We start from the raw sequence: 19620 nt of genomic DNA on the forward strand, positions 1-19620 counted from the left end.
AAAATAAGAAACTTTTTTTATTAATAATTAGGAAAATGTTATATATTCAAATATGTTTAAAAATAAAAAATAAAAACTTACTTTTAAAAAGTAACCATTTACGTTTTTAATTATAGCCAACATGTTGTAACACTTTGCACATTATGATTTAGCCCCTATTTGATGGTCATTATAAAGAGAAATTGGAAAAATGATGTTTTAAATAGTGATTTTTTATTTTTATTTTTTGTTGAAGAACATGTGGTTAAAAATAGGAAAAAATTTGGTTTACGTGCAAAATATTTCATGAATAATGTTATTTGTATATAAGCAGTTGATAGTTGTTTAGATACAGATGAGATGGCAGTTAATAGTGGTTTAAATATAGATGAAGTATCAAAAATTGAGCAGGGAATTTTATTTTTTCTGGTAGAAGAAATATTCACTCAATTTTACAATCGTATATCACCATATCATGTATATGTAGACCATTATATAAACCTATTATGAACACGTAGTACAATCGATAATTTTATGGGAAAATTGTAGCAACGATCCCTAATCTTTTCGTTTTTTGCAGACTTTACCCTAACTTCTATTTTGTGCTAGCGAATGTCTCCTAACCTATCATAAATTTGCACATAAGGTCCATCTGAATAGAAATCGTCCAAAACACCGCCAGTTGATTGGGAAAATTCCTTAAACTATCTGTTATCGCGACGATTTTATTGAATGTTGATATCTTTTTGGATGGACGATTTTATTGAATGTTGATTCCTTAATTTTTCCGGTCAACTGATGGGGTTTTGGACGATTCCGTCTAGATAAACCTCAGGTGCATATTTATAAAATGTTAGTAACTTCTGTTGACCTCGGAAATTGTTCCTTCCACGTGGCCAATTGAAAGCTACTCCACGTATTCCTCCTTGCGCACAATCAACAAATAGTCAGGCGCACACGGCCGGAACCAATGGGGGTGGTGGCGGCCGTATACACTCCGACGGTCAAGTCAGGTTTGGGTGATCGGAACAGTACCCAGGGGCTATACAAATCGATCAATAAAGGGGGAGGAGAATATATAAACTTGTTATGGAGTGCTGTGTATTAAGAGTTTCATTACCTTTGCCTCTTGCCAAACCTTGGGTATTTATAGGTGGTATGAACAGTTGGATGTGGAACGCGTGTATACATCTGACGGTATGAAGCGTCTGCTTATAGGCGTCAATCAGCCGCGTTTGTAGAGTGGGCGGACAGTTTGTTTCCTCTGAGTTGAATTGACGTAAAGTTGATAAGTCACATCAACTAGCCTCATGAAGACGTCAAATCAATTTAAGCCTTAGGTGTAGGACAAATCTCAAATTAGCGGCGGATCTTCTAACCGGGATCCACTTGATCTCGACCTCGGAGGTGAGATGTTTCGGCAGATCAGTAGTAGGAATCGCTATATCACTTCGGAGAAGTTTCGTAAGGGTCGTTTTCAGGTCGGAATAAATGATGCTGCGGGGGGTCCACTTGATCTCGGGCTCGAAGGTGAGATGACACTTCGGTATCCGAGGCGTATATAATCGGAGCGTAACAACTTCCACTGGCATAAAATGAAAGTTAAGGTGAAATCTATAAAAAAATGAAAAGGTTAGGAATCGCTGCTGTAATTTTCCCTAATTTTATTGTGTGAATTCTGAAAATGAGTATGAGAAATGAAAGTTTTGAAATAAGGAGAGTGAGACGGGCTTAATTACTTATTAGGGCAAAAGTTTGTACCAACATAAAGCAAGAAACTGAAATCATTTTGGACTAAAGTTCCCTGAGAATGAGATAATTCCGAAGGAGTGAATGATATAAAGGCAGATCCCTAAACAGAAATGAACAAGCCCATTAAAAGCAGCCCCTCTCCGTCTTTCATCTGTCTCGCGTGACATATATATGTATATCGGAAGTTGGGGTGTTTGACGGTGGAGGAGGAAGGGAAGACATAGAAGAGGTGACGGTAGAAGTGGAACCGCAGACTCAGCAGCTACAGGGTAATGGAAGACCGATCATCTCCAAGAAGGCTATTTGTCCTGTTACTTTGAAGGTATGAATTTTATGCAGTAATTTATTCGCACATGCAATGTCAAAAGATAACAACATGCAATTACTTAATAACTACAATTCTACATGCGGTTTTGATTTTCTCTAAATTGAGTTATAGTGATAGAGAGAGACTTCGGGTTTTCTTTACTCTTGGTTAGTATCAATATTTTCAAATACTTCACAAATGATAATGGCTTGAAATTCCGTGATGATCACTTTGAGGATTCCTATATTTAATGAAGGGATAGTGAGACTGGATCGATTTAGAAAGTAATTCTCGACGTCGGAATGGGATTGCGGAAAATATGAATATAACGTTCTTGTCCTAAACAGACATAAGTTTCAATAGAAGACATCAGTGCTAGTTAATAGATTACTAGCAGCTAGAATTGAGTTGAAAACTCCAAATGAGATATGGTTTTGTATTTAAAGATTGGTAATTGTTCTACTTATGCTCGTGTTAAGAATTGAAATGGTTTAGTAAAAAGTCTCGTAGTTGGTTCAAATTCTTTAGAATAACGCGGACAATCCAAACTGGTCAGTTTTTGCTCCGTTCGGTCCGACATTCTTGTGCACAGGGTATTTCTGTCCATGATTTGCACCCCCCCATGCGCGCACGTGGAGAAAGCCTCTATGCTACACATGATCACATCATTCCAATGCATAGCCATGTACAAAATGGTTTTGATTTCCATGTTTTTCCTATGTGGGACAAAGTTAACTAAAGTTTTCCCACCAACATAGACCATTTCCAATGGTTCACTTTAAACTCCAATTTCTCATTTACCCGAGCTTCATTTTTGACAAATAAATACATGACTTCGATGTTCTCGCGTAGGAGAACACACATCAACTTTGATATTCCAAATTGGACCAACGGGTTCCACCGAAAATTGTGCCAAAAGTAAGCCGCTCACTCATTTTTTCCAACAAAACCATCTTAAAAGGAGTTACAGGAATGGTGTTGTCTGGTGAAATTCTAGCAATGCTAGGCCCATCAGGCAGTGGCAAAACCACTCTATTGACAGCACTTGGAGGTCGACTTGATGGGCATCTCGAGGCTAAAATAACTCACAACGGCAAGCCCTTCTCGAGTACTATGAAGCGTAACATAGGATTTGTCGCACAAGATGATGTTATGTACCCTCACCTGACTGTGACAGAAACATTAGTATATACTGCTCTTCTGAGGTTGCCTAATAGTCTTTGTAAAAAGGAAAAGGTGATAATCACAGAAGCTGTGATAGCTCAACTTGGATTGTCACACTGCAGGGACAGCGTTGTAGGAAATCCCTTTATGAGAGGTGTGTCTGGGGGTGAAAGGAAAAGGGTTAGCATTGGACAAGAAGTGATCATAAATCCTAGTATATTGCTTCTAGATGAGCCCACATTTTGCCTAGATTCTACGACTGCTCAAAGGATTGTATCCACATTATGGGAGTTAGCTAATGGAGGCAGAACAATTGTGATGACAATTCACCAGCCGTCCAGTAGGCTGTTTTACATGTTCCACAAGGAGCTATTATTGTCCAAAGGCAATCCTTTTACTATGGGAAGGGCTCAAACGCTATGGATTACTTCTTGGGCATTCATTTTGCTCCAACTGTTGCCATGAATCCTTCAGATTTCCTGTTAGATCTTGCAAATGGTATGTAAAATATATTAAAACTTTTTAGTCCAAACAATAAAATTCCAGAATGAAATGTCAGTTTTTGCAGGAGTTACTACTGATGATTCACAGGAAGATCAAGCTTCAATTATGCAGCTTTTGGTGTCTGCTTATAAGGCTAATCTTGCTCGAAGTGCAAAGGCAGAATTAGAATGTGATGGCCATTTTCATGAAGGAACAGAAGACAAGAATGTTAAGCAATGGCCATCAAGTTGGTGGGAACAATTTTCAGTCTTGTTTAGAAGAGGATTGAAAGAAAGAAAGCATGAGTCTTTATTGGCCTCGAGATTTTAGAGATATTAGCAGTAATTGTCATTACTGGCCTATTATGGTGGCAATCTGATATAAGTCACTTGCAAGATCAGGTAACACTATTTTCCCTATTCCAACAAAATCCATGCTAATTCTAGTTCTAGATCATTATCAGCATATTTTTCAGTAGATTTAATGATTCTGTTTAAAAAACACAAATGTAGGTGGGGCTGCTCTTCTTCTACTCGGAATTTTGGGGCTATGTTCCTCTCTTCGATGCCATTTTCACGTTCCCTCAAGAACGTATGATGCTCGAGAAAGAAAGATCTTCAGGCATGTACAGACTCTAATCATACTTCATGGCAAGAACTTTCAGTGATCTACCAATGGAGCTAATCTTTTCCACAACATTTTTCTCCATAACCTACTGGATGGCAGGCTTAAAGCCCGCTCCTGGAAACTTCTTTTCGGGCTTAATTATTAACCTATTGAATGTCTTAGTTTCTCAAGGCCTAGGACTTGCTCTTGGTGCTGCGATCATGGATCAAGAACCTGCAATTACAATAGGAATAGTGATTGTGATGTTTTTCCTTTTATCCAGTGGATATTTTGTTCAACATGTTCCTAAATACATATCGTGGATTAAGTATCTATCTATTACTCAGGATACTTACAAGCTTTTGTTGGGATCGCAGTATAAGCCAGGAGAAGCCTGTCCTTGTGGTGCTAATGGAATGTGTTTAGTCAAGGATTTCCCTTCAATAAAGAGCAAGGATTTCCCTTCAATAAAGAGCATGGGGCTTAATGGACAAACCATTTCATTGGTTGCCTTGGCTATAATGCTCGTGGTATATAGGCTCATTGCTTATCTTGCCCTTATGAGAATTGGGTCATCATGAAATAGATTGATTTTTCGATCAAAAGCAGCTACTAGTAGTCTATATGCTCGATGTTGTGGATATAATTTACCAGGCCCAAAGAAGTATGTGTGGAGGCACAATTCTTTGAGGGATCAAGGTCCAAGGTTCGTCACTGACTTAGACATCGGAGAGATTATTTTGCGAGGAGTGTTGAGAACAGGAGGAGCAGTTGCCACGTTGGAATTTGTAGTGTGAAATTGTAAGGAATACAATTTTGTTACCTTTTTGAATTGTAAGGAGTTTGGAGTCTGTATCCCTTCGTTGTTTCATGTTTCTTTGCCTAAATGATTATAAAGATGATTTATTTTCTTGCCATATTAATCTAGCATCTTATTAGGCAAATGTCTAACCATGTCAATAATTTTGAATAATATTATTTGTAGTCGCTCATTATCGTAGTGATCCTACATGATATACATGTGACAATTAGTGATTTGATACATAAAGCAATAAAAAATTATCATATTAATGTATTAAATTACTAACCACCACATGTATGTCATGTAGGACGACTATGAAAGTGAGCGACTGTAAATAACATTACTCATAATTTTAGTGGTGTTTAGTTTTATACGCTTCTGAATAAAATCACACAACACATAATTAAAAATAATAATTTATGAGCTGTCATATTAGCGTGTGTTTGTCCCTCATTCTCGCCATTTTTTAAATTTTTTTTTTTTTCAAAATCTCATTAATCTACAGTAAACAATTAATAAACAATGCAAAAGTTTAACTGTAGTGTCAGACTTCAGGTTACCCATTGGAGCGTTGGAAATTGATTGGACTAAATTACCCTCACCAAGCCAAGTCCATTGATAACATGTCAATGGTAATTTTGGAACATTGGGTGAATTTTATGTGGGCCACTCCAAGGAAAAGGCCAAAAAGGCAGCCGTAAGTGAAAATTGAATCACCAGTTCTAGACGTGGAGACTACAATTTATGAAAATGGGTGAAAAAAATTGAAAAGAATGGGAGCCAAACACACGTTTAATGGTTATCGATAGATTCTCAAGGCATTCTTTTGAGCATTCGCACTCTGGACTAAGTGTGCGTGTTTGAAGTTATTTAGTGAACGTTTGGTAAGGTTTTCGAAAAGTTAAAAATTGAAACTAAGATGCTGCATCCAAATATGTATAAATAGTCTTCTAAAATTTAATTGTCTAACTAAAAGAACTTTTAAGGTGTGTTTGACTAATATGAAACATGTTTCCTAGGAAAGAAAACATTTTCCTTGTTTTGAAGAAAACAAAAACCCACCTCCCCTCAAAGAAAATATTTACCTCAAAACAAGGAAAGCTAGATATATTTTCAGAAGTTGTAAAATAAGTTTCATGGAATGGAAATTGGTATTTTTCCACCCAAATTCGTACTTTTGTGGTGTTTGATTGACAATTTTTTTCACGAAAAGTATTTTTCAATTTTTGCTCACATGGTCATATTTTCCTAAAAGACAAAGGAAACATTTTCTTTATGGGGGGATTGTTTTTATTTTTCAGTTAATTCGCCCACTCTTTCTCCCTCTCATTTATCCCCCATCTTTCATCTAGCCACAAATAAAAAAAATAGACAAGTATAATATTTTCTATGTTGAAAACGAAATCAATCAAATATATTTTATTAATAATTTTCATATAAATAAGTTCTAGACAATTGAATTCCCAAAAATTTATTTTTCATGCAAATTTTATGTTCACAGTCAAATTCGCCCTTAAATAAAACCGATTGAATGTAGTTTAATAGAAAAACTCCTCTACTAAAAGTAGAAGTAATAGTGAAGAAAAATGCTGGAGGTACAGGGCTTGGTTCACAGGCCCCTCCCAGATGTGAGAGACCACCCCCACCTTTTTTTAAAAATTGATGTGGGGCCCGACCCCCTACAATGAGGGATTTGTGCAACCCTCCTCAGTTCAGTAGTGAAAGCCTTGCCAAATGTTCTTTGTGATTAAAGAAGTACAATTGAGCACTTTTAGAGAAGCTTAAACTTAAAAAAATAATAATAATAATAATAAATAAATAAATAAAAATAAGAACCGTTCCTTAAATTAAGAAAGCACAACAAATTGAGTGACTAATAATATTTTTATATGAAGCAAAGTACTTATACATGGAGTTTAGATGGTCTTTAAATATCCTCTCGAATAAAATAATAATAATATTAAAGTGCTTTTCCACATATTGATCACTCAATTAAGAAAGACTTTACAACTCTTCCTTTTCGATTATCCAAATAGCTTATTCCTTTATCTATTCTTTAATTTCCTTGCTATTTTCATTCAAACAATTTGACGTTTCCAACGAATTTATCGAATAGATTTTCACTTTCTTTCCTTTTTCATGACTACTTATTAATTTTTAATAAACAATTAGTTTAAAGAATAAATAAGAATATTCTGAGTATGCATTGAGCAAACCGTGACGTTTTGTTTATAATGAAATATGCACGTGCCGGATAAATGAGGCAGCTCACCCATTTTATTTAAATTTCTTGTTAGGTACAACTTTATATTTGACCTACATTATTATATTTGACGTCCATTTTCTACAATAACCACATTCACACTCAGAGTTTATTAGTGCTATGAGTTTACTTGTAGAGCTATGATCAAAATTAAAATAGTAGATGTTCAAATATTTATTTTTAGTTCAGTTGAAATATATTCATTTTTCATGTCGATATCGATATAGTGTTTAAATCAGGTGATATTCTGTGATCTAGTTTAATGCATCGAGGTTGGAATACACAGTCGAAAATAATTGTATTTGTTTAAACGATTAACGTTGGGTAGAATTTGGTTAAGATAGTTGTTACATACAATTATAAAATTTTTGGTTCTAACTTTTATAAATAATAATAAGCTCCAAATTACTATAAATTATAATTTTACCAAGTTCCATCTTATGGAACTCGTCTCTACACAGTAATAAATCTCTGTGTATTATAAAAATACATGCTATACTACATTAAATGTTTAAGATGATATAAAATATTTATCTAATGTTGTTTAGAAAAATACAAAATTTTAGGCTTTTACGTTGATACTGTATAATTTTCACACTAACAATACATGTACTGATTTTTTTAAAATCGCATTTATCAAAACTTGTCAAATTTTGTTAGCAAAAACTTTGTCAAAAACCCCCTAAATAATATCGAATATTGCTTGTGGTAGAATACAAAATTATAATGTACGAAATACCAAAGTATATTACTATCGAATATTCGAACAACAAAAACCATCAAAAATATAATTTATTTGATATTATAAAAGTGCTCTCGGGACATATCTCAGTGGTGCAAAGGATAAGGGTGAAATATATTCAACATTGCTGACAGTCGTAGTTTGAGAGTTCGATTCCTAAAATATGGATTGAGAGTCTTGGTGGTACAATGTACATACAACTCTTGTTCCCTGACTTGTTGGAATACATCCTGCGATTAACCTCTCTCACGATACTTTAGAGACGAAACGGGACTGGACGGGACGATGGAAAATCCTTAAGGTTGGGGTTCAACCTTTTATTTGATATTATAAAAGTATCTTACATCCAATGATTCATTACATGACAGCAAACTTCAAATCCCATAAAACTTGTCACAATCTCAGCCTCAAAAACTGAGACGTGCTCTTTTGACCAACCAAACATTTCAAATTAAGCCCCATTCCAAAAATACAATAAATTATAGACCAACACGTGTGCATAAGTACAAAAACAACCCAAACAAAACCCTAAAATCCCAATTCCCATTCAATCTTTGACCCAAAGAGGATTACAGCTTAGAGATATGGCCATTAGTCAAGCCCAGAAGTTGTAGAGTGAAAGAAACCTCAAAAAATTTAAGAAAAATACAAATATAAAGTAAAAAAAATAAAATGGTAACGTGTCGAAATATTGCGATGCCAATTATTATGCTTTTCCTTTTCGTTTTATATTGGCTTTCTCCATCCTTTCTTTTGAAAAATACTGCCTAACTCTGGACGATTCCCCCTTTCTATGTACACGTGTTTGCACGTGTACTACACACCACCCACTTTTGTGCCGACGTGTTTTTTACTCACGCTTGAAAGTTACTTCTCCTCAATAAGTGTAATCTCCTTTTTCTCCTGAATCCAAGTGTTTAAAATGTTGGCTTATATGCCCTCCGGACATAGTTTAGTGGTGCAAAGAATGGGAGTGAAGTTATCTCACGCCTTACTAGTAACCGCAGTGTGGGAATTTGATTCCCGAGATATGAAATTGGACTCTTTATAGGCGCAGTGTACAGACAGCTCTTATTCCCTGACTTATTGGGGCACATCCCGCGATTTAAATCCCTCACAAAGCTCTAGGGGTGGGACGGTGGGGGCCCTTAAGATTGGGGTTCAACCTTTATAAAATGTTGGCTTATATAATTCTTAATTAAACTTGAAAAAAAAATAGTTAATTAGTACTCACTTAAAGTCTAATAATTAATATGTTATAAAAAGTAAGACGTCAATTAGTGAACATTAATGTGCCGAAGTTAAAGTGGTAGTAATTAGGATCCTAATAGTCAAATTAATATAAAATAAAAATTGTATGATATATATGAGGAGATAATTATAATCAATTATACGAGTAAATGAGTTGTTATAACCATTTTAATTTTAGATGGTTTACGCGTGCTCTACGTTATGCATTTGACAAATTTATGTAATCGCTTATGATTCTATAAACTATCTCTTAATAGACTCTAAATTATATTAGTGTCGACTTGAGGGTTGTTAGGTTGCGTTGAACTCAATATACTCCTAATAATCTTACTTATAAATCACAAATAATTTTTTTTTTTTTTTTTTAGTATAATGACTGAAGTGAATTTTTGGACATACCATCAAGGTTGAGTAGATTGCATTACTTGTAAATCAAGATCTATTTGGAAAATTTATAATAGAGTGAATTGATTTTTGACGTGTCAATTTGATCTTATTTTAAGAATTATTCTTATGAAGATTTTCTTTTTGACTCCCGTAAATTCTCGTCTTAACCAAGCTAGCTAATTGAGTTTGAGACACAACCATGCTTAGACTTCCCTTAATTTATGGTCTAGCCATCACTTGGTCTAGTCTATCGAGTATAATTTATAATTTTTTTTTCATCACCCTAAATCATTGGATTTTAAAATGTGAAAATATTTTACCTATGCAAACTTGCCGCGTTTGTTTCCTATTTATGTAGAAATAGGAATGAAAAATATAATTATTACGAATTTCACACAAAATATAGAAATTCAAATATGATGATTTGATGTGATGAATAACGATTATATTTTTTATTTTAACAAGAAAAGAATGGTAGGCAAACGGGGCTAAATAACAAATCGACCGAGTCACACATTAAACATGGTGTGGTACCTCAATACAGACAAAATCAGTGATGTCGATTCTATAATTTTCGTAGAAGTTAATGTGAGAAAAAAATTAAAAAACACGTGTGAGAAGCTTTTTTATTCACCCAATGGTTCATGCACTTGGTCCAAGGCTTCACCGCCACACACAATAACGTGGCAGCATTCAAACAAGGATAAAACTTTGTGGGACCCATGTTTGGACACTCCGAAAACGACACCCGTGCTTATCTCTAATTTTTTTCTACTCTAAAATCCTCTATAAATAACAGCCAGATCTCTGTTTTCGGAGAAAAGAGGTTTCGGAAATAATAGCAATTTGTTAATTCCTCTGTCAAAAAGCTGCTGCAAATCATTTGAAAGTTATGGGTATTCAAGAAATGGATCCTCTTTCACAATTGAGTTTGCCACCGGGTTTTCGGTTTTACCCGACCGATGAAGAGCTCATGGTGCAATACTTATGCAGGAAAATAGCTGGCCACCATTTTTCCTTGCAAATCATTGGAGATATTGATTTGTATAAATTTGATCCATGGGATCTTCCCAGTAAGTATTGAAACTCTTCACTTTATAATTCATATTTATTATTTCATTTCTGATTTCTTGCGTGTTTCTTTGAAGGAAAAGCTATCTTCGGAGAAAAAGAATGGTACTTTTTCAGTCCCAGAGACAGAAAGTACCCAAATGGATCGAGGCCAAATAGAGTGGCGGGTTCTGGATATTGGAAAGCCACGGGCACTGATAAGGTTATTACTTCAGAAGGAAGGAAAGTTGGTATCAAAAAAGCCCTCGTGTTTTACGTAGGAAAAGCACCTAAAGGAACCAAAACCAATTGGATTATGCATGAATATAGACTCTTTGAATCCCCAAGGAAAAATGGAAGCACAAGGGTAAGTTTGACTGCGAAAAAAGTTAAAATCTTTTTTTGTTTTTTACGCTGTTATGCTAATGGGTGGTTTTGTATATTTTGTTTTATGTAGTTGGATGAATGGGTTTTGTGTCGAATTTACAAGAAGAATTCAAGTGGACAGAAGCCAGCAGATTCTGGCATGCTGCAGAGCAAAGAGTATAGCCATGGTTCATCGTCGTCATCTTCATCACAGTACGACGACGTTTTGCAGGCTTTACCAGATATTGATGACCGCTTTTTCTCTCTTCCAAGAATTAATTCATTGAGGACATTTCAACAAGAGGATCAAAAGGTCAATCTTCAAAAGTTGGGCTCTGGGAATTTTGACTGGGCCAATCCAGCTAATCTTAACTCGTTGCTTGAACCTGGTCAAGCTCAGCCGAGTCAGACTCATGGACAAGTCAACAACCTTAAGATGGAGGACATCCATGGTCAAAATGACATGTATGCCCCTGCTGTGCCACAGGCTGGTCATTTTTTCATTGGGGATGATGAAGTAGAGAGTGGAATCAGAACTCAGCGAGTCGACAATAACTCTGGGTTCTTTCCACAGAATGCTAATGCATACGCTCAGAGATTCTCCAACTCGCTCGACCCGTTCGGGATTCGGCACCCGACCCTCACGGGAAATTTGGGGTTTAGGCAGTGAAATGTGAAACTTATGAAGAGTAGGGGTGAATTTGTATAGGAATGATATTTCTGGGGTTAATTTTGTAAATACATGGAATTCTTTGGGCTAACATTTTGGCTTTAGATTTCCTGTGAAAGTAGTGCTGCAAGGGAACCTTGTGATGGAAGTGATTCATTGGTTGGTTTAGCCTTTAGAGTAGGGTGTGGGGTTGGGTTGGTTGGTTTAGCCTTTAGAGTAGGGTGTGGGGTTGGGTTAGGGCATCCATCTAAAAGGACAAAATTACCCCCTTGTGCTTGTTGGGTACATTTTCATATTTTATTGAACTCTTGAAGAGTATCTCATGAATTAAGAAATTTAAGTAGGTTGGGCATTAAAATTTGTAATTTCTCAATTGAAATTTAATATCATAATTATTATCTTTCATCTCATTTCTTATAATTTATTATGAGTCCATATATTTTTCCTACGATAATTCGAAGTCAGGTGTTATCTTTTTCATTAAGATAAGTACGTGAGGTTGTGTCATCGAAAAAAATTTGATCCGAGCTAACCTACCTTTGCCATAGTACCATAAAATTAAAAGTCAAGTCACGTCATGCATGACATTTAGTTTGTCTTGATTAGATGGGAGATATGGATTTAATTATTGAGCTACGTATAATTAGATGGATAACATGGGGTTTATAATATTTATTTTCTTAATTTTTTTTATTGAATTCTTATTTTCAAAATTTCCCTAAGTAGAATAATATAAAAGAATTGTATTTTGAAAAGAATATGCTTTGTTAATTGAAATTTGAAAAGAATATGCTGGTTATATCCACAATTAGATTCTCTCAAACTAAAATTACACGTGCTTTTTAGGAAAATTCCACAGCTCCCATTCTAAGCTGGCGTCTAATGTTATCTTTGCGGCGCCAAACATAAGAAAAATGTGCATTTTTTTAACTTTACTAATATCCTTTTTCACATTCTATTTAGATTTTTGACCCAACCCTTTTACTTTCCCGTAATTGTTGTCCTCTTAAAAGGTTTGATCAATTGATATAAAATTCAATTCCAAGCTCTGGTCTTAAGTGATTAATCAAAAATAATTTATTTTCACATTCATTTTCAACTATATAATCCTAAAAGGGAAAATTATTTTTTTAGCTACTTTTTAATCGTACAAAAAAAAAAAAAAAACTCAAACAAGGATTAAGTAATATCAAAATTGTATCCCAAACATAATTGCGCAAACGTTATATCAAGTTGCTGTCGTACTAAGATATTAGGTTGGTTTAATAACTATCTTAAATAACTTTACAATAAATATTTTAAATTTAATTACTAGCAATATTTTTGTTTTGAAGCAAAAGAAAATAACAATTAAGTTCAGGATTCTTTTTGTCAAAAAAAAAATAAAATTATATCTATAGACTCAGTGTATCAAACAACACAAATTTTCATGGAAAATAGTGCTTTCAAACAGGCCCTAACTGTAATCACACTATTCCTATCAACATGGTGAACCCTTTTATGGGCTCCCCTGGTTAGGCCCGGGTAAAAGCCAGCCCAAAAAATGAAATGCTCAACCTGTAATAATTTGTCATTTTACTTAATCTTTTCACGGTTGTAAATTATATATTTATTAGTGAATGAAAATTATATGTCTACAATCTTAATTTTTATTATCATTTTATCTCTAATTCTTCCTAATAAATATGAGACTCTGATTTTCAATCAAATACACACAAATCTATTGATTTTTTTTATTATTCTTCTTCCTTTTTAGTTTATAACACGTTCTTAGCAAAATTATCTCAAAATCAAAGTAAATTATATAGAAGCCAATAATTTTCATAAGTATAATCATCTGCCACATCTACTAAAATTAATTTGATGATGTGTGATTTTTATTTTTATTTTTGATACATATGCATTATATTATTCAGTCTCTTGAATCTACCCCCAATCAATTGATTCATGGATCAAGAGGCTACCTTTATTTGCAAATCGTCAGGCAACTGTATACTATTCTTTTCGTACTCAATTACCGCATACCATTCTGCTACATACAAATCATGCAACTCTCTCTCTCTCTCCCCGCGGCCCCCCTTCTTCTTCTTCAATTGCATTAAAAGATTATTATTATATAATCAATTGAACCCCAATTTTGAGGGCTTTCACTGTCCCGTTCCTGGAGCATCGTGAGGGAGGTAAATCGTGAGATGTACCTCAACAGCCCAGGGAATAAGAGTTTGCCTGTACACTGGTACCCACAAAAAGTCCGATTTCACATATCTGGAATCGAACCCTCACACTGCAATTGCCAGCAAGGCTGAAACTACCTAACTCCTGTCCTTTGCGCCACCGAGATATATCTTGGGGACGATTATTATTATATAATCATGCTGCCGCATACTAGTCATATAAGAAGGTAACAATATTTTTATATATACATGTAATCACGTCACAGATTAATCAATCTGATTACACGTGATTCGAATTTTAACATTAAACTTGGTTGGCCATAACGCATTGCTATTTGTCATTCATGATTGTATAATTATTATAAGTTGATTAATCAGTTAGATATTTTAATTGATGTTCGCCACTACTAAACTATATTAAATTAATTAAAACTATTTCATCAGTTTATGAGTCCAATCAATTTTTAGATTCTTTTTCATATTCTTAAATTGATAATGTATTTCATTGTTGCTTCCAAATAGGTGTAAATTTGTAAATATTAACATTCTATTAGAAAATATGCTCATAAAGAGTTAACGTTTCTAATTAATAGTTCGTTGTTGTTCACAATGTAGCACAACATTATTTATATTTTAAAAGAATATTATTTACTCCTAAATAGTATGATATTACAATTTTAATATTCTAGAAAAATATTGACTTATTGCTCCAGAAGAAGCATATTTTTATATTAAATAAATTTACTATAAGAATAATCAGTTGTTATTTTGGAACAAAACACAATTTAGATCTTTAAATATTCAAGAGGAAAATTGCAAAATTGTTTGAATCAATTAATAAAAATCATTATTCTTGAAGAATATTGTGTTGTTCTGAAAGAAGCACAATTTTATATTTATTAATATTCTCAAAAAATATTATGTTGTTATTTTTTTTAAGATCACAATTTCAATATTTCAATATAAATATTGTATTGGTCTTAGAGAATCAAACTTTTAATTAAATTGCTTATAAAGAAGCATTAGTTTATTTATATCAATATTTATGAAAAATATTGTTTTGAGAATCCAGAAAAGTCAATGTTGTGTGGTAAGAATGGACAAATTTACTATTGTTAGTAATTTGTTCCCCACTAAATAAAAGAGAAACCTATATAAATATTAATTTGTAATTCTTAATTGGAACACTATACTAAACTCTGGTGACTATTTTGATAAACATTTTTTTGAACTAGCAGTTCAAAAACTCTTATTTTTTATGTGTGAGACGTCCAGTTATACGATCACTGGATTAATAATAATATGAAATGAGAATTCAAATGGACATTTAACAAAGAAATAGAAGATTATTTAACCCAGTGAATTCCTATATGTTATCTATTTTCTTTATTGAAAGTCATTGACCATCATTAGTTAAAATATGAATTGAATTCCCTATATTTCTAAAAATTAGTTAGGATAATATATGGGACCCCATCACCTTTCATATTGACCATCTAAATATTATTTGTATATATGAATTTGATACATCTACTAGATGATTGCATGGTATTCACAACTTGAAGATTGTGAAGTTTCTGCTCAAAAGTTAAATTATGAGCATAATTTTCAGATTAAACAATCAAGACGATGTGTCTTGTTAATACTAGTGAGATTAAGTTCCTGTTTGACCCCCACTTTTTGAAAATGAAAATGCGTTGTCTTTTTTTGAAAAATAAATGGTTGAAAAGGAAGGAAAAATTTTCGATTTACGTGTAATATTATTTTATAAAAATTGTGTGGTTGAAAATATGAAAGCGAAAAATGGAATGAAATTTATTGAGTACCAAATGGGGCTAAATCTCAACATTTTAATAAGTGTTAGTTGGAATATCAATAAATTATTTGTTAAGTACTTCAAATTAATTTCTTAACAATTACTATTGAGAACAAAGTATTTTTAATTTCTGTTTAGAGAATGCTATTAAGCATTATACTAAGTTTTAGATTTGCGTGTAATATTATCTTATTGAAGAATGTGTGGTTGAAATGACGTCAAATCATTGTTTAAAAATGTGTGTATGTGGCTCAAACATAGCCATATATATATGTATATATAAAAAAGAATGACGAAAAATCCAAATTTAGTTTTCACCCTTATAAAATATCTTAAACCCTAATGAGTAATAATTTATAATGTGGGTAATTGACTGTCAATTTAATTGAACTGTTTTCTTCTCCGTATTAGGAAGAGTAATTAAAAAGTTGAAAATAATGTAAAAATGCATCGTTATCTAACTCCTCACAAAAAGACAATCGAAATGATATCTCATTTAGATATATTTAATGATCAAAGAGAACAACAATATTTCACACATTAATTTTAAATGTTCCAACTATAATTAACGTTATGGAGGACAATTAATTAATATTATATTTGATAAATTTATGATATGTATGAAGCGTGATAATATTCGATTCTAATAAAAGAAACTTCAAACAAAAATAGAGCATTTAACAAAAATGATTCCATTGATGGATTAGATACTTTTGATGAGTATTTAAACATAACAAATAATAAAATTTCAGAAGAGGTTTATGTACTCATACGTTGATAATTGAGATATCTCAATGAATTATGTTATTATAGAAAATAATAGAATCGAAAAGAAAAGAAAAAATTGTCGACAAAACTTCTACACATCATGTACTACATCATATAGCAAATAATCAAAATACATTGATCGAAGTAATGATTAGTCAAAATAAAAGGAACGCAATCTTAAATTGAATTTACTAGAGAAACTTGAGTTTCTAAACCTTCAGTGCAAAGTCTAAATGTGTAAGCTTATGCGAAAAGAAAATGAGGAAATAAAGTCAACATATGCAATGCACGACTCTCAATATAGTAAAATTCGCAAAGATCATGGTGGATGAAACCATGAATCTGTATCATGTTATCTTGATGATGCATGAAATTTAAAACATATTATAGTCAACTCATTTGGTATGACTATTGATGTCATCCATAAAGGATTTAATATGTTTGAAACATAATTTAAGTGATATTATCATGAGACAGAGTAAAGACGTATTGTATTCTTTTTTCTTCACTAAAATTTTGGCCCATTGATTTTTTTGGCAAGATTTTTAACAAGAAAATTTTTGTGATGTACTTAAAATAATAATTTACTCATTTTCCTTCATTAGGATTTTTCCTTATGATGTTTTAGCGAGGCATATTCTTTATGTAATTAACACTTATAATCTAAAAGACATTTCTCTTCAAAATAATACTCTAATATGTATGAAACCCTTGACGCGATTAACAAGAGTTATTTTTCAAATTATCATGTAATTACAGTCATCAAAATATTGATAAATACGTCAAATGAAGACTATATTATTTGAATGCTATAACAATAAACACGAACACGCTTTACCAGAATTGCAATATTGAAGTTATTGATATACAAGATATGGATGGCTCGATTCAAGAATTTTCATTTACTGAAATTAAGTGGAGCAACTGTACTCTTTTTCCTTAGCTCAAATTTTCTTCCCTTGAATATTTTTGACAGGGTTTTAAGGAGACAGATATTTTATAAAGTGTCATTGAAGTGAGAATGTTGTAAATTAAATATTTATTAGTGAATAACAATTATATCCTCAAAATTCCAATTTTTATTAGCATTGTGTCCCCAATTCTTCTCTATAAACATAAAGATCTGGTTTTTAATAAAATACATATAAGTCTACTGACTTCTTTATTCTCCTTTTTTTTTCTTTCTTGTTTATGATATTCACGTAATTTTTATTTACTTAATTTCATAATTTTGCATAGAGACAGAATTAGGATAAAAGAATTGTTGGGCCAAAAATCGAAAACTATAATGATCCTTTTGAAAATCTTCAAAAAAATAAAAAAAATTGGGCAAAATTTGAAATTTAGTGTAGGGGCAATGTCTCACACTAAATCCATCCCTAATTTTGAGTATGACTTAAATAGAGCTAGATACCTGCATCTTGACATATATGTTTACGAGTATATTTCTCAAGTTTAATTTATTAACATTGTGATCTAATCCTATTTTTCTCATCTATTTTATCAAAGGAACCAACATAAATTGAAAAGTTTAGACACGTTTCTAAAAGAATAGAATTAAGTCGAGAACCAAATTAATATGATGTTAGTATGTTGGGACTAATATTGGTATTATACAATAGCACAAAGTAAAATTTAAAATTAAATACTTTATATTTTCGAATATATTCAAATAACATATTTTTCTTAATTGTTGTGGGGAATGACAAAGACAGGAAGGAAGTAACACATTATAAGAGGATATTTTATTTTCTACCTCAATTTCCAAAGAATGATGCTTCGTGTATAAATATTATAGCCCCCTCACAATGAGGGGGCCCACAATTAAAAAATTCACGTGGACCCCTCAATATGTGAGGGGGCTATACACCATGGTGTACAAATAGATTAACTCATTTCCAAAATCCCAAACAAGGCAAAGACGAGGAGGGCCACCCCATCTCGTCTATCCCATCACAGAGCTAAAAGAAATTCAATTTTAAAGAAATTCTCATTTTGCTAGAAAAAAATAACTTAATGATTAGATATTATATTTTTGTAAGTAAACTTTTTAGCTTGACCTTGTGCAAGAACAAATACTGTATTAACCCACCAAAACTCACAGCTTAACAACTTTCTCAGTTTCTCTGCAAGCCAGCCTAGAAGAAAATGGATCCATTACGACCTTTTTGTCCTCTATGTTCTAATAATGTTTCGAATTTATTTTTTTAACTTGTCCCGCCACTCGTTTGAAGAGATTGTAGGAATTCACAATATGCTTTGACATGAATTTCAGGTGAAAATTCTTACTTGAAATGATTAATTTCAAGATCTTTTTGTGTGGTTAAATCACCTTACAAAACTTCAAAATTTGCATTTTTCTTGTTCTTCAATGGTATCAATCTCAATCATAATGGAAGGAAATTGTTATCCACAATTTAAGTGCCATTTTTTGTGAGATTTCATACTAAAAATATGGTTCTAGAGACTTTCCAATTTTGGTGTTAATTTCCATACGAATTTTCGCCTCTTTTACATGCTATCTTGTTGTCCACATCCCCGCATGGGCGATCCGTCACCCGTATTTTCCAACATCTCCTACTCGCACATGATGGGATTGATTCGAACCACAAGTGACAACAAATGTCACATCTTAGGCCCTTCTCAAGATCTATCTCACAAGGATTTATAGGGCAAATAAATCATACGACCAACGAGTAATATTAGAGCTCACTGTACTATAAACCTGTTAGAGATATATACTAGTTCTATTAAAGGAACATCACATCTCACTATACCCCAAACTCATTTTTCAATATTAATTTAAGTACTTTCGATCCCTCGAATATTTTATGGAACATACTTAAACCCGGTGTCGCATCATTGTATTCAGAATTGTGTTCTATACCCTAAATGGTTCAACACAATTGTTTGATATGTGAATACAATTATAAATGTTAGTCAAAATATTTTTCCTTTCCTATTTGAATCCTTCAATTTTAAATCAGCTACTTTCCTAGACATGCTCCGTCAAACCAAATCAATCATAATCATTGGTAAC

The 19620-nt window shown here is 32.8% G+C and overlaps 1 protein-coding gene and 1 pseudogene across 1 annotated transcript; both read left to right on the plus strand.

The window, feature by feature from the left end:
- Positions 1–339: 339 nt before the first annotated feature.
- LOC111394277 lies at positions 340–5235 on the plus strand (annotated as a pseudogene).
- A 5305-nt stretch (positions 5236–10540) lies between these two features.
- LOC111394752 (NAC domain-containing protein 72-like) lies at positions 10541–12182 on the plus strand. Its single transcript, XM_023020725.1, has 3 exons — positions 10541–10809; positions 10885–11153; positions 11244–12182. The coding sequence occupies exons 1-3, from the start codon at positions 10629–10631 to the stop codon at positions 11820–11822; spliced, it is 1029 nt and encodes a 342-aa protein (XP_022876493.1). The 5' UTR covers positions 10541–10628; the 3' UTR covers positions 11823–12182.
- The last annotated feature ends 7438 nt before the right edge of the window (positions 12183–19620 follow it).

The sequence above is a fragment of the Olea europaea genome, chromosome 5 (assembly GCF_002742605.1).
Source record: "Olea europaea var. sylvestris chromosome 5, O_europaea_v1, whole genome shotgun sequence".
In the NCBI taxonomy this organism is placed as follows: Eukaryota; Viridiplantae; Streptophyta; class Magnoliopsida; order Lamiales; family Oleaceae; genus Olea; species Olea europaea.